This window comes from Malaclemys terrapin, chromosome 7 (assembly GCF_027887155.1).
Source record: "Malaclemys terrapin pileata isolate rMalTer1 chromosome 7, rMalTer1.hap1, whole genome shotgun sequence".
NCBI lineage: Eukaryota > Metazoa > Chordata > Testudines > Emydidae > Malaclemys > Malaclemys terrapin.
Window position 1 is genome coordinate 100,050,525 of NC_071511.1, and position 15,098 is coordinate 100,065,622.

A 15,098-nucleotide genomic window follows, 5' to 3' on the forward strand; every position below is an offset into this window, starting at 1 on the left:
TGCAATTGTGGGCAGCAAAATCAGGATTAGCTCTGCAAAAACCAAGCCAAGGAAAGTCCCATAGAGGCTACACTGTCAAAACTGAAGGAAAAGGGGTATTAGAATAACAGAGGTATAAGTTAGCAACATTGTGAATGCTTGGGCTTTTGTAGTTCTAAAGAAAATAGAATTTTCACAACAACATATATGATGAACTTTTACTTTTTTTAAAAAAGAAAAAGATATATACACACACATATATATATATGTACACACACATATATATATTATATAAATAAAAATATCTTTTTCTTTTTCTTTTCAACTATATAGAGATATATAATATAAGTATATTTATACACACACACACACAATTATTAGGGATTACATTTGTTGCCAACTCCATGCCTTAGAAGGAATGGAAAAAACCCACACAAGTTAAAGACCTTTGCAATCAGAAACAAAACTAATGAGGAATTGGGGAGATGAATAACATCCTGAAAGCACCAAGCCACACTGAAGATAAGAATAAAACTTTACCCTAAATGGTCACAACTTAGTAGTTAGATTTTCAAAAGGGATTTTATCTAGTGCAGACAGTGCATGAATTCAAAGACTAGAAGCTCAGGACTCAAGTCTCTTATTAGTTCAAATTATGATTATTAAAAAATGTATCTGTAATTTGTGATAGTAGTCTTTGAAATTATGTACAAGATTCCTTGATACAAAGGGCCAGTAAGTGGTCTATAACAAGTGACAAGATAAAAAAAGCCTACGATGAAGGTGAATCAATCTCTCTCTCTCTCGCTCGCTTTTCTGGGTTTTTAGGGTTGTTGTGTAGTGGGGGCAGGGAATAGTAAGGGGACTTTCGTTTTTGTTTTTGTTACTTGGTTCAGTCTCTTAAGACTACATACAATGGAAAGTAATCACACAAGTTCTTCCCTAATCCTTTGTCTAAAACTAACACCACAAGCATAGGTCACATCGATATAAAAATCCACATCATATTTACATAGGGTTGCACTTCAGTTTTTCCACTAAGAATTTTAGACTGGTTTCTCCTATCCACCAAGTCACTTACTGCCATTTACAGTTAAGTAATGCAAACTGAACTTAAAGTTGTTGGATATTTGATCATATTATGGATCCTCTGATTGACTGACAATATGAAGAATTGAAGAACAAGAACAAGCTATACAGCTGGACAGTTGTGTGTGTCAGCAGTTAAGTGACTCAACTACATAAGCTCATTAAATATGCTATCAGACTGCTTTGAGGAGTACAAGGGAGAGTGGACTGACCAACTGCTAACAGAGAAGCATAAAGGAGAGTACAACACACCAGGAGCATCAGCAAAGGAAAGCAAAACTGTCAGTACAAAATTTGCTTTAACACCACATTTTGGATTAATGCTAGTGGCCCTGAGAAGAAAGAGGAGGATTGCTTTGACTGTACCCTGGAGAAACAATGTAAAAAAAAAGATAAGTGAATATAGGATGGGCTATGATGGATGAAAATAGGCTACTTGCGTGAAAGGAGGGGTCTAGTTAGTCAAAGAAGAAGGTACAGTGGGGCCGAATAGTCTACTGGGAGTACTGCCGTACTGGGAAGGCATGCAATAAAATGGTAGCTGTGGTTTGTTCATTGTATAAATTCAGGCTGTCACTAAATGGTCTCTTCCGCTATAGATAAAAAGGCGAACTTTCCTATGCCTGTGTTTCATTTTCACATTTACCTAAATGTTACCCACATATCAGTGTAAGTTTGTTTGTACACTGATTTTTCCCTTCACCATCATATGAATCAGACTCAAGATCCATAACAAAGTTTCCAATGTTTGCCAATCTCTTTTCAGTTAATCAAGCTGCAAGTCTGGCACCATCCCAAAATGTAGCCTGGTGACATTTCCTTGAATGGAGGTATAATGATCTATCAATGGCCAGCACAAAAGAATACAGAAACTCGCTTTTCATGAACTCTGACATTCTACTATTTTAACAGATACAGTTCTTCTAAACAATCAATTTGAACATCTCCTACCCACATACAGTATATTTAGAAAAGATGTAATCCCCATCATCACAGAGGATGCCAACGCCAATCTTTACATCAGTCAGGATAAAACAATTTCAAGATCAAACATAAAAGTGAATTGAGTATTAAACTAATCTCATGGAAGAAGGAAATTTACCGTAAAATGTTCCTGTGACTTGTAGTTCTCATCCAGGTAAACCCGGGCTCTGTTATAGTCTTTCATTGCATCACTTGATAACAATTCTCTGAAACACATAAATGAAAGACTGTCAATATGAAGGGATATGCAAATCTGTTGTATCTCAAGATATCAAAGTTTCTTAAAAATTGGGTGAACCAGCCCAGCAGGCTTTAAAGTCTGAGGTCCAGGTTCCCAAACTCTGGAAGACAGTCGGTAAAACTTGCTGGCCAGATCACCTGACTGTAGAATGATTGTCTTCAAAGGCTGGCTGCTCTAACATCTGTGGCAGGCTGCTCTCTAGGCTTGGGAAACCCAAAGAGAAGTGAAGATGTGCCAAACAGTTTTGATATTGGCTGACTTGGCAGACGGATAGTTGCACTATTGGGCGAATTTTCAACAGAGTTCAGTTCCCACTCAACAATCCCTTCTGTCCCTACCTGGCCAAACTCCTTTGTGTCTAAGGCACAAAGGGAATAGGTTTTATTTCCCCTGACACCTGCTCAGTTCTTTGCTCTTTGTCAAAAAATCTCACACACAGAGTTGAACAAAACCTGGCAGCCCTGAAAGTGGTGCTGTTAAGGTGCTCCAGCATGAGGTTTTTAAGGCAGGAGTGCATGAGAATTAAAAAAAAAAAAAAAAGTAAAGTTTGAAGAAGCTGCCTCTTTTTAGTAGTTGGAGGAACTTGGATCCAGCAAATGAGTCTTTGCAATTGCTGTCCCATGGGAGCACCACAGCTGAAGAAGTTACTCCCCCTATTTATTAGGAAAGCTATGAGTCTGTCATGGAGGTCAGAATTCTGTGATTTTTTCATGACCTCTGTGACTTCAGGGCTTGGACTGTCAGCCCCATCCCCCGGGCAGCAGGGCTCAGGCTGTCAGCCCCCAGCAAGGGGGACCAGGCTTCTATAAATTCTTGTTTATTGCCCGTGAACTGTCCATGACTTTTACTAAAAATAACTGACAAAATCTTAATCTTATTTATTAGCAATGGCATACATGACTTTGCCCATCTACCTGCTTTCCAGGAGAAGACTTTTGGAAGCTATGTCAGGGAATGTTCTTTCGACTGACTAAATGACAGTCAGCCTAGGACAAATGTCAAAGGGCCTGAGCCCAGAAGCATTGTGTCAACAAGCAAGAGCCATGTGATTCAACGATCAACCTTACCCCACCCTCCTGCTTACCCCAAACAGTAGTCGGAAGGAGGGAATCACACATACAAACAGTGATGGAGTGGATAGCCCCTTGCCCTTCTTGACAATCAGGAGGACACATGCTATTGAAGCATGACTGAGATTAAGATAGGGCCAGAAGGTCTCTCCCTCCCTCTTGTTTATTTTAATCCTGTCCTATAACCTACAATGAGATCTCTATTCTTCAACCTATAACAATGCACGGATCTACTCTGGCCTAAGATTAAAGTATTTTTTGCAGGGGGTGGTGTGAGAAAAATGCTCAGCCCTGGAAATCCATAGTAACAATTTTGCATTTTGATGATTTACAATATAAAGGTTGCTCATTCCAAATTATAACAAGAAGTTCGGTGGCACCTTAAAGACTTTAAGACACAAATGAGTCTAAGGTGCCATCGGACTCCTTGTTGTTTTTGTGGATACAGACTAACTCGGCTACCCCCTGATACTTGACATATTCCAAAATTATATTTTTTTTATTTCAAATCCACTGAAACATAAAATTGGCCCCACTATAAAAAAAGAAAGAATAGAACTGCTACACAAAATTATGCAGCAAATAAATTCAGTTTTATAAATAAAAGAACAACTTAAGGGCTATCTTATTTTTACTTAAAAAGGTTAACTAAATCAACTACTGATTAACAACATCAGCAGAGGGCACTGTTTGACTACTTTCCATGGAATAGGACCCTCAAATTATTTCAAAGTACTGAAGGTGATGGAGGATTAACTGAAAATCTTATGTTGATACAACTTCAATATTTACATCAGTAATGTCAATTAAGGTTTATTAGCAAATCAAATATTTGAGAACAAGATGGTTTCAGGACATAATTTTCTTTCTGAAAAGAACTCATTATGGCTACATTTCATTAACAGTGGCATTTATTGTCTTTATTTAAATGAAAAATGTTTCAACATTAAATTAGATGTTGCACCTCTTCCCTTTAATAAAAATAACTGGGTTTCATCATGTTGAAAAGTCACCACTCGAATCTGTGTTAGCTATCAAAACAGAAAAATCAAAATTGCAAACAAAGCTACTCAGTTAAATTACTCAAATATGCAAGATCTCAAATATCTGAATTCTATACATTTAGATAATTAAACGCTTAGCCAAATTTTGGGACAGTAGCACTGTACTACTCCTCCCTGACTCAGTGCATCCAAAGTTTAAGGCTTGTGAAATTCTTTAGTCAGTTCATCTCATCTTCTGGTGCACTATATCATTACATACAAAATTAAATGTCAACGAGGATAAAAATAAACTTATTACTAGTGTAACTTTGGTTATGTTGTCTTTAATCCCCTCAGATGGCACTGGCATCAATACTGTTACATTCCTACAATCATTTAGCCCAGAAAAAGCGCTGACCTAAAATTCTTTATATTTATTTTTGAGTTTGGAGTGTAGACTCAGTTACTTGATTTCCAGGCCTGTATTTTAAAATACCAATATATTCATACTGTCTTTTCATAGTATATTATCTAATTAATAGGGAAAATTCTAAAGGAAATGTAATAATAGCAACTGCTGAAGGTTAAGAGGTTAGCATGGTTTATTAGCTTGAGGTATTACCTCAGTCTAGGTATGTATTTTGGAGTGAATACTTGTTATGATTAATGTTTCTTCCTAACATATTAGATTGTTGAATACATTATGAAAGAACAAAATGACATCTCCCACTAATTTCTCAGCGAATTGAATATTTTAACTTTTCAACCTGCAGTACTTATACTGTTTTTTTTTAAATAATTATTTGTACTTAATTTTTTCTTCCTTTACACTTCCTCTATCTCACCTTCTATTTCCTTCATATCAGGTTTCCATGCCACCAGCTGTGACTCAACCTTTTATCACAAGGAGTTTGGATTTCAACTAGGAAGTAGCAGCATAAGAAAATACATTAGCAGTTAGCATTTTGAAAAGAGTTTCTCAAAAGATAGAATCGTTTAATTATTAGAGCTTGCCAATGGCTGAAGATAACTAAATAACCGTACTGTCACATGACATCCTGTCTTTTAGTACTTCCTGGTTGCGAGAGTCAGCATTACAATATTCTTCCTTGGATTCTTGATAAGGCCTTAAACTCCCTATTTCAATAACACCCTTTTCCAGGTTCATGTATTAAAACACACACAAGGCTTCCAAGTTCAAAGAAAACATCCTCAGAGTCCAAACCTGACAATGTCCATCAGACTAGAAGTCATAAACAGAGGATCTTCTGCCACTACCAAGGCTCCTTTTCCATGATCACCTTCAACAATGGTCTCACTATGTCCGTACTCAAAAATTTGACCCCTCTTCTGGGCACCTTTTCTGCAAGCTCTTTGTCCCTATTTCCTGGCTTCTAGAAACTTTCTTCCTTGCTCTTTCAGCCAAGCACTACCTCCCAGGGTTTTCTTCCTTGAGGCTCCTTTACCCCAGCAGGTTCCCACGGCATCCTCTCCCCCTGCGGACTCTTGTCAGCCTCTCCCAGGGACTTCCCTGATGTTCCTGCTTCATTAAGGTTCCTCCACCTTAATGACAGCCCAGCTCTTCATAGGGAACACCTGTTCTCCCCTCAGCTGTATCTGAATTTTTCACACCTTGATCCATTTAGCTGTGTTGACCTAACTTTTAAGTGCAGACCATGCCTCATATTAAAGGCCAATTACCTTCAACAGAGGTAATTGGCCTTCAACAAACTGCAACTACTTTTCACTATTCCTCTTATAGAAGCAACAACCACAAAATGAAGAGCCAGACTCTAGTTACTAAAAAAATAAAAATAATAATAATAAAAAAAAAGATAACAAAAATGATATTTAATTTTGTAGAGGCTAACTGAGAAGCGAAAGTATATTAGCAAACTTGAAATTGCTGCATGAAAACAAATGATCCAAGGTCCAGATTTTATTCTTAGATACATAGAGGTTATCAGCACATATCTCAAAAAACAGTAGTACTGTGCTTCTGAAAAAAACATATGCCACATCTAAGTATGCAGTAAGGAGTACGGAGACTCTTAACTTAAAATGAAGCCTTAAATTTGTGCCGGACTTCCCTACAGATTCATAGCTGTATTACAACAAATTAGCGTACCTTCACAAGACTATTGGCCCAATTCTATTAAATTAAATCAATGGGAGTTACGGGCACTCAGTACCTTACAGGATAAGATGTTATCCATTAATATTTGTTATACTTCCAAGCATAAATCATATACTAGGATAGAAATGCACCTTTCCAGTTACTTACTTAACAAACTTGTCCACATGAGACATGGAAGCTTCATAGTTTTTTCCACCAAACTCTTGACAATGTAAAGCCATAAAGTGTGGCTTGTGTGTATGTACAATCTGAAATAAATGAACATAAGTTACATATATTAGCAAAGTTATATCCACAGCTATCGAAATATGGCACATATGAAGTAAGACTAAATATGTAATGTTTAGTTAATAGGATTTCTTTCAGGTAATACCTGTTGGATACAAAGGCAAACAACTGGCAGAATCATTATCAAAATATTGGAAATGATCTTTGTAAATGTATATCTTTAATAGTTTCAGAATACAAGATACAGTAGAACCTCAGAGTTACGAATACCAGAGTTACTAACTGACTGATTAACCACACACCTCATTTGGAACAGGAAATATGCAATCAGACAGCAAAGACAAAAGAAAAGTGAATAGTGTACAGTACTGGGTTAAACGTAAACTGCTAAAATAAAGGGAAAGTTAAAAAAAGATTTTGCAAGGTAAGGAATCTGTTTCTGTGCTTGTTTCATTTAAATTAAGATGGTTAAAAGCAGTATTTTTCTTCTGCATTGTAAAGTTTCAAAGCTGCACTAAATCAATGTTCAGTTGTAAACTTTTGAAAGAACCACCATAATGTTTTGTTCAGCGTTACAAACATTTCAGAGTTACGAACAACCTCCATTCCAAAGGTTGTCATACCTTTGAGGTTCTACTGTACTGACTTTAAATATCAAAAAGACTTTTTAAGTTAATATTTACTTTCCAAAAAATATGATTTTGTAGCAGTTGTCCCCAGACATTAGGGTGACCAGACAGCAAATGTGAAAAATAGGGACGGGGGTGGGGGGTAATAGGAGCCCATATAAGAAAAAGACCCCAAAATCAGGCCTGTCCCTATAAAATCAGGACATCTGGTCACCCTACCAAACATACAAGCATATGCATCTTCTCATCCACCTAGCTTCAGCACAGCAGCTATTTTCAATATATGTCTGTCTAGTTAGGTGCTTATATGGCCCCAATCACTATAGAACAAGGGTGGGCAACCTTTCAGAAGTGGTGTGCCGAGTCTTCATTTATTTACTTTAATTTAAGGTTTCGCGTGCCGGTAATACATTTTAACATTTTTTTAGAAGGAGTCTCTCTTTAAGTGTACATTATATAACTAAACTATTGTTGTATGTAAAGTAAACAAGGTTTTCAAAATGTTTAAGAAGCTTCATTTAAAATTAAATTAAAATGCTGATCTTACGCCGCCAGCCTGCTCAGCCCGTTGGGTGGGGGGTTCAGGGCAGAGGGCTGGGTGTTGGGGGGGGACTCAAGGTCAGGGCAGAAGGCTGGGTGTGGGGGGGTTCAGGGCAGAGGGCTGGGTGTGGCGGGGACTCGAGGTCAGGGCAGAGGGCTGGGGTATGTGGACGTGCAGGGCAGAAGGCTGGGTGTTGGGGGCAGCTCGAGGTCAGGGCAGAGGGCTGGGGTATGTGGACGTGCAGGGCAGAAGGCTGGGTGTTGGGGGCAGCTCGAGGTCAGGGCAGAGGGCTGGGGGATTGTGGGGGGTGCAGGGCAGAGGGATGAGGCTGTGGGGGTGCAGGGCAGAGGGATGGGTGTGTGTTGGGGTGGGGAGGTGCAGGGCAGAAGGCTGGGTGCTTGGCTCGTGGGGCTGCTCCCAGCCTCCTGCCCTGAGTGGCTCATGACAGGGGGCTGGGAGGGATATGACCTGTTCCACCCCCTTCCCCCAGGCCTGTCCCTACGTCTCACTGCCTGCTCTACGGAGCAGCGAGCACGCTGCGCTCGGCTCTGCTCCTCTGGGGAGAGGAGGGGCCGGAATGCACCACGTTGTGCAAAGAAGCAGGAGAGGAGGGAAGCTTGGCTGCCGCAAAACCAAGCTTCTGCCTCCTGCCCCCGCAGGGGAGAGCGGTGGGGCTGAGTGGGGTGAGGGGCCGGGACCACCTCCCACCGCTCTCCCCTGCGGGGGCAGGAGGCAGAAGCTTGATCCTGCGGCAGCCAAGCTTCCCCCTCCCCAGTTTCTTCCCACAGCGTGGTGCATTCCGGCCCCTCCACCCCTCCTCCTCTCAATGGGCAGCAGCGTGCCACTCAGAATCGGCTCGTGTGCCGTAGGTTGCCGATCTCTGCTATAGAACATGAGCACCTTCTAATTGACCAACATAACTGCTCACAGTCCTCAGTGAGTACCAGTTAGGTTTGCAGATTGTAAACATTCATTTAAAAATTAAGAAAAGTGCATACAGCAGACATGGAAATCTGCATGCCGACACATTTAAGATTGGACTTTGAACCTGAATGAGAACACTTTTCTCTCAGAAGGCTCAAAAACCAGAAGACATATAATAATTTTTTTAAATCGTATCATTTATTTTAAAAACATCATGATTAAGCCGATCTCATTGCCATTTGGGGCCTGAGCTTTGATTTTTGAATGCATGGATTTGGCAGAAATGGGATGATTTTATCTAGATATCCATAGGAGTTTCTATTTTTCAACCAAGCTGAAGAAAAAAATTCAAGAGTTAACAAGTGCTCACAGTACTGAATTGCAAAGCGAAAATTAACAAAATATGTGCTTATTGTTGGTTTGAGGTTTTTTATACTCTATTAGCTTTAAAAAAAAATCCAATGCTAGAAATGCAATAGGTTATTAGCCAATACTGAAAGACTAAAGGCTTTGGAAAACATATTAAACACAAAGTATTTTTGCTGAGAAAGACTAATAACTGTGAATTCATCCAGATTCACAACTTACTATCCTATAAAAAACTCTTGTGAAGATGGTGGCAAACCAACTTCAACAATGTGTGACACACAAAAGCTCCTTCAGGATTCAGACCTGACCACGACATAGCTAATCACAACAGTTGACACTCTCCCTCAGGGAAATAGTCAGAGGACAGATATGCCTCCTAACATGGCTCAGTCTTACACCACTTTCATGATAAGGTGTTTTTGACAACTGCAGTAGTTGGCAGGGGCACAGCAAATAACGTTACTGTGGTTCTGCTCATTCTTTTCTGCTCCTCCTACCCAAGCGCTCCAAGATGTGGAGGTTCAAAAAAGAACTAGATAAAATCCATGGAGGATAGGTCCATCAATGGCTATTAGCCAGGATGGGCAAGGATGGTGTCCTTAGCCTATGCCAGAAGCTGGTAATGGGTGACAGGGAATGGACCACTTGGTGATTACCTGTTCTGTTCATTCCCTCTGGGGTACCTGGCATTGGCCACTGTCGGAGGACAGGATACTGGGATAGATGGACCTTTGCTCTGACCCAGTATGGCCATTCTTCTGTTCTAATTCTCCAGCCCTAAGTACCACATGTACTAATCTGGAATAAAAACTCAGTAGTATTCACAAGTTATCTAGAAGCACTGAGATGTCAAAACACATCCTTTTTATTTTCAGCACCCATTCTTTTCACTATATATTATGTATATTATTGGAATATAGATTAGCTATCAGAAATAACCAGTGGTTTAGCAACTTATTGGTGATCTGTAATCTTGACAAAATTGCATTGCTCCAAATTGGTAACCAGAGATTTGACCTCCTTGTCCAACAGCGTGCAAAATGATTAGGATTTGTGAACTGTAAGATTGGGAATCGTGAACTGAATGGTTAAGGCCACACTATTAGTTGAGTCATTTTTGCCAGCTATACTGTGGAAGTAACGTGTTTAGCACAATACACAGTACCAACAATGACACTGAAAAGAAAACATATTTCTATCACATTTGTAAGATGATACTGAAGTTCCTGCAAAAGCAGGCAATGAAATCAATTGTTTTATAACTGCCTAACTCCTAAAAGTTAAACCAATATTTTTAATTTAATATTTTTACCTGTTTTGAGTAAAAATATTTTAGTAAAGTTAAAATATACAAAACTACAGGGTTCTAATACGGTCCAGATCACCCTGCCCAGGGGCATAATTTGGAGGAAGGGAATAAAAGGGAAATCTCTGCAAAGATACCCTCACAGAGCTCCTCCCTCTATTGTTACATCAGAGAAGGTAGGATTTGGCTCCTATGGAAAAGACCATGGGACTTGCTGCTAAATTTGATAGCTTCCCAGTTCCCAGAGATCTGAGAGGCCAGAGGGCCATCCATGCAGTGGTTATGAACTTTCACATCAGCTCTGACCTCTGGCATGATGGAAGAGAGACTACAGTCTCAGACCGTAATTTCTTTTTCAGGGCATCTATATGGCTAGAAAGAAGGGGAATTGTGTCACCTCCTCAGCCTCACTCCTGTCCTACCCACTCCTTCCCTCAAGTTGCCAAATCTGCATCCCTGGATCATGAAGGCCCCTCTGCAAGGTATGGGGTAGAGAGGACACTGCAATGTGAACACAGCTGACCCCTCTTTCCACCAAGCCTCCACGTATAGATTTGGATGCAGGTATGACAGAAGAACAAGTTAGACAAACACCTTTCAGGGAGGGTCTAGATAATACTTAGCCCTGCCAGGAATTCAGAGGACTGGACTAGATGACCTTTCAAGGTCCCTTCCAGTTCTATATTTCTAAGATCTGGGCCAGAACATTTATTTGGCATGTCTGAGAACAAAATTTCAGAGCCCCCGCTTCACTTAACCACAATTTCTTCTCCAGTCTACTGCCTTCTCCATTGATCATTTTGTGCATTATTCTACCTACTAAAAAGTCCAAAAACAAATGGTGAATTAGAGGAGCATGTTCTCTACTCCCAAAACTTGACTGTTCAGCTGCCTGAAGTTTAAATTTTGGGGGCTGTAATGACCCCCAAATTCTCTGCCCACTTTCTGTCCTTCTGTAATACCCACCTCTGCCTACCCAGCCTGCCAGTCCCAAGGGAGAAAATGTGCAAACTCCACACTTAGAGCAGAACTACAGATTTTTGGGTGTTCATTTGTTAACCACATATGCTTTCACACAGGTGGGGAACACAGGAGCCAAAGAGAGTAATAGTTAAATTCCAGTAACAGAATACCAACTGCTTTAGATTAGTGCCTCAGATTTCAATTATCTATCACTCCGTTCCTGCACCTAAAAACTTATAGGTAGAATTGATCTTTTGAGCAGCAAATATACTATTCTAGGTCAGTTACTAAGTAAGAGGTCCCCAAACTGTGGGGTGCGCCCCCTAAGGGGGGCATGGAGGAACCTTTGGAGGGGGGCACAGCTGGGGCCCACGGGGAGTAGAGAGGGAACTCCACCCAGCTCCGCTCCTGGACTCGGCTCTGGCTGCTGGCCCCACACCCAGGACTCAGGGCTCCGGCCGCCGGCCCCATGCCCAGGGCACCAGCTGGCAGCCGAGGCTTCACCGCCACTCCTGGCCCCCTTACCCCGCCTGCATCCCCCCATACCAGAGACATGGCCCAGCTCCCAGCTGCAGCTCCGCGGGGAGGGGAGGGGAGGTGTGGACAGGGGTAAGGGAGAGCACGAGGTAAAATGTTTGGGGACCACTAGCCTAAGTGAATGGAAACCTGATTCTTTAAAGGAGAATAGTATCTCACTATTATAACTATGGTTTCCTTCCAAGTTATTTCATTAATTCACATAGCAATGAAATGGAGAAAAGAGAGAAAGACTGTTTTAAAACGACTTTGGTTTTAAAGCACTATACTATAACTTATGACTAAAATTTAAACATCACCAGTCTGTCTTTCTCATCAGCATAGTCACCTTGAAAGTGATCTGGTTGAATCTGCAATGATCCTGAGCAGAATTTCTTGTAACTAGTCAAGCACCCTCATGCTAAGCTGTATGTAGGACATTGCACTGATGTAGCATGTTTTTCTTTAAATGGTTTCTATACTTTAATCACATGTTAAAAACACTTTTGTACAGGATAGTAATATACATACGCGAAAAATGAGTAGTTATGGAGTGGAATTCAAGTATGTGATAGAAAGAAGTATACAATCTATAGATAAAGGGCAGCATTTTTCAATGTGCCAAGTCCCATTGCAAGTCAATAGGACTTAGGCACCTAAATGCTTTTTAAAATCCCACAAAAAATAGGTATTTTTAAAAAAGTTATATGGCCTGATTCTGTTTTTACACCAGTTTAATCTCACTGACTTCAGCAAAGTTGCTCCTAATTTACACCATTGCAAGTGATAAGTGATAAAGCATATTGAAAGATAAAGAGAGGTAAAATTAAAAGGAAGATTCTGGTCTTGCCTTGTAAACTGATTTGGTGTATGGGAGGCTCTCAGTCTGGAAGAGGCTGTTCCTACTTGTTTCCTATGTAGAAGAGGTGCCCCGCTCCTTCCAGATTTCAGGGAGCAAAGGGCATAAAGAGATCACAGAAACATAATTTCTGCAAACGAACTACAATAATTTTACAGCAAACATATGTCTAAACTGACATGATTTACTTAGGCAAAACTGTCAGAAGGGTAGAGTGCATGCACCTCATCGCATGTTTTTAAAATCGCACTATGTTTAGAAATAAAATTACATAGCACATGACAAACAAAAAATGCTAAGCTTCTGACTATAAATGTCCTCTGCCTACATTGCAATTATGTGTGTTCTTCCCTGCAGCTCTTTTGCTGGCAATCACACTACAAACTGCAATTAAGTTAGGATTTAGCACTAAGTTAAATTTAGTTTTAAAAAAAGATATCCGAGTCTTAAATTAGCCATTGCCATGAATCTGATGTAAAATTAAGTTCTTGGACATGGCTTTGAGCTTTTAAGGATTCGCACCTTCCAACCTGATGTCTCTGTAGGTGGTTTATTCTACAAAATCCACTGTCTGATCTTTCTCAAATTTAGTGATAACTCCCACATTTGGATAAGCAGAGTATTGACAATTAAAATCCCAGCCCAGAAACAGTTTATAAAAAAATGTCCGGAGTAGGGTTGGCAAGTTTCTAGTTACACAAATCCGAACACCCTTGCCCTGCCCTGCCCCGCCCCCACTCACTCCAGCCCCCCACCCTCACTCACTTTCACTGGGCTGGAGCCGGGGGTTGGGGTGCTGGAGGCTGTGCAGGCTCCGGGCTGGGCAGGGGTTTGGGGTGCAGGTTCCGGGAAGGAGTTTGGGTGCAGGAGGGGACTCAGTGCTGGGGTACGGGGTGGGGTGCAGGAGGGAGGTCCGACCTGGGGCAGGGGGTTGGGGTGCGGGTGGGAGTACGGGGTCTGGGACGGAGTTGGGGTGCGGGAAGGGGGTTTGAGCTGAGGCAGGCAGTTTGGGGTATGGGCTCCAGCCAGGTAGCGCTTAACTCAAGCGGCTCCCAGTTGGCAGTGGAGTGGGACTAAGACAGGCTTCCTATCTGTTCTGGCTCTGTGCTGCTCCCAGAAGCAGCCAGTATGTCTGGCCCCTGGCGGAGGCACGGGGGGCAGCTCCCATTGGCTCTCCACCTGGGACTCCATGCTCCCTGCTGCTCTAATGCTGCTGATTCACAGTGAGACTTGGCAGTTTTCATAGCCTACTCTCAGAAGAGAGGCTCTTGTCCCACACAGGTAGTGAGGGGCAGTAGAAATGTCCAGGGGATGGATAAGGTTACTATTAAAATGTCTAATTTCAACAGATCACAATGAAGAAGGATGACATAATATGCAGGTTTTCTTTTTTTCCACACTTACATCTTTTGCTGAAATCCTACAAACCTGGTTTCACAAGGGACTGAAAATAAACAGTTGCAGTTACACTTCCAATTATGTAAATAAACCTTGACTAGCTTTATTTTATTGTAAGTCGTAAAATCTGTTTTTTACTTTACCAGAGTACTAAGGAAAAATACATCTCTATGAAGAGACACACTTGATCTGAAGACAGAAAGACAAAAGTCTTTATTTCTGATTGTGACAACTAAGTTTCCTTGCCATAAATCTGGATCAGAGGCGATGCCCTAAATTTAAACTGACTTTAAAATACACTAGTCTGTCCACAGACAAAAGAGAAATTGAAATCCCAACCAACTTTCAGTATACTGCTTTCCACTATACCAATATAACTCAATAGCATGAATGGAATTCCAGTACAAAATGTAGGGCAGTGAATCAGCTCTACAGCTGAACAAGTCAGTCATTCTGGGAAAGGTTGCTGTCAGAGTTCCCTCCCCACTCTGAACTCTGGGCTACAGATGTGGGGACCCACATGAAAGACCCCCTAAGCTTATTTCTACTAGCTTAGGTTAAAAACTTCCCCAAGGCACAAATCCTTTTCTTGTCCTTGGATGGTATTGCTGCCAGCACCAAGTAATTTAAACAAACATTCAGGAAGGGGCCACTTGGAGCCCTATCCCCCCCAAAAAATATCCCCCAAACCCTTCACCCACTTTCCTGGGGAGGCTTGAGAATAATATACCAACCAATAGTTTAACAAAGTGAGCACAGATCGAATCCCTAGATTTTTAGGACATTAAAGACCAAATCAGGTTCTTAAAAGAAGAACTTTATTATAAAGAAACAAACAAAAGAAGCACCTCTGTAAAATCAGGATGGAAGGTAATTTTACAG

At 40.9% G+C, this 15,098-nt stretch overlaps 1 protein-coding gene across 6 annotated transcripts in view; it reads right to left on the reverse strand.

The window, feature by feature from the left end:
* Nucleotides 1-15,098, reverse strand: part of INPP5A (inositol polyphosphate-5-phosphatase A) — a 419,473-nt gene that overhangs the window by 254,345 nt on the left and 150,030 nt on the right. For 5 of the 6 annotated variants that reach the window (XM_054034303.1, XM_054034302.1, XM_054034306.1 and 2 more), the window contains 2 exons: nucleotides 6,631-6,731; nucleotides 2,171-2,258 (listed from right to left, as the gene is read on the reverse strand). In XM_054034303.1, coding sequence (XP_053890278.1) covers nucleotides 2,171-2,258; nucleotides 6,631-6,731 — 189 coding nt within the window. Of the gene's footprint in view, nucleotides 1-2,170; nucleotides 2,259-5,191; nucleotides 5,272-6,630; nucleotides 6,732-15,098 lie in introns of those variants that run through there. The other variant, XM_054034307.1, reaches the window with a different exon arrangement.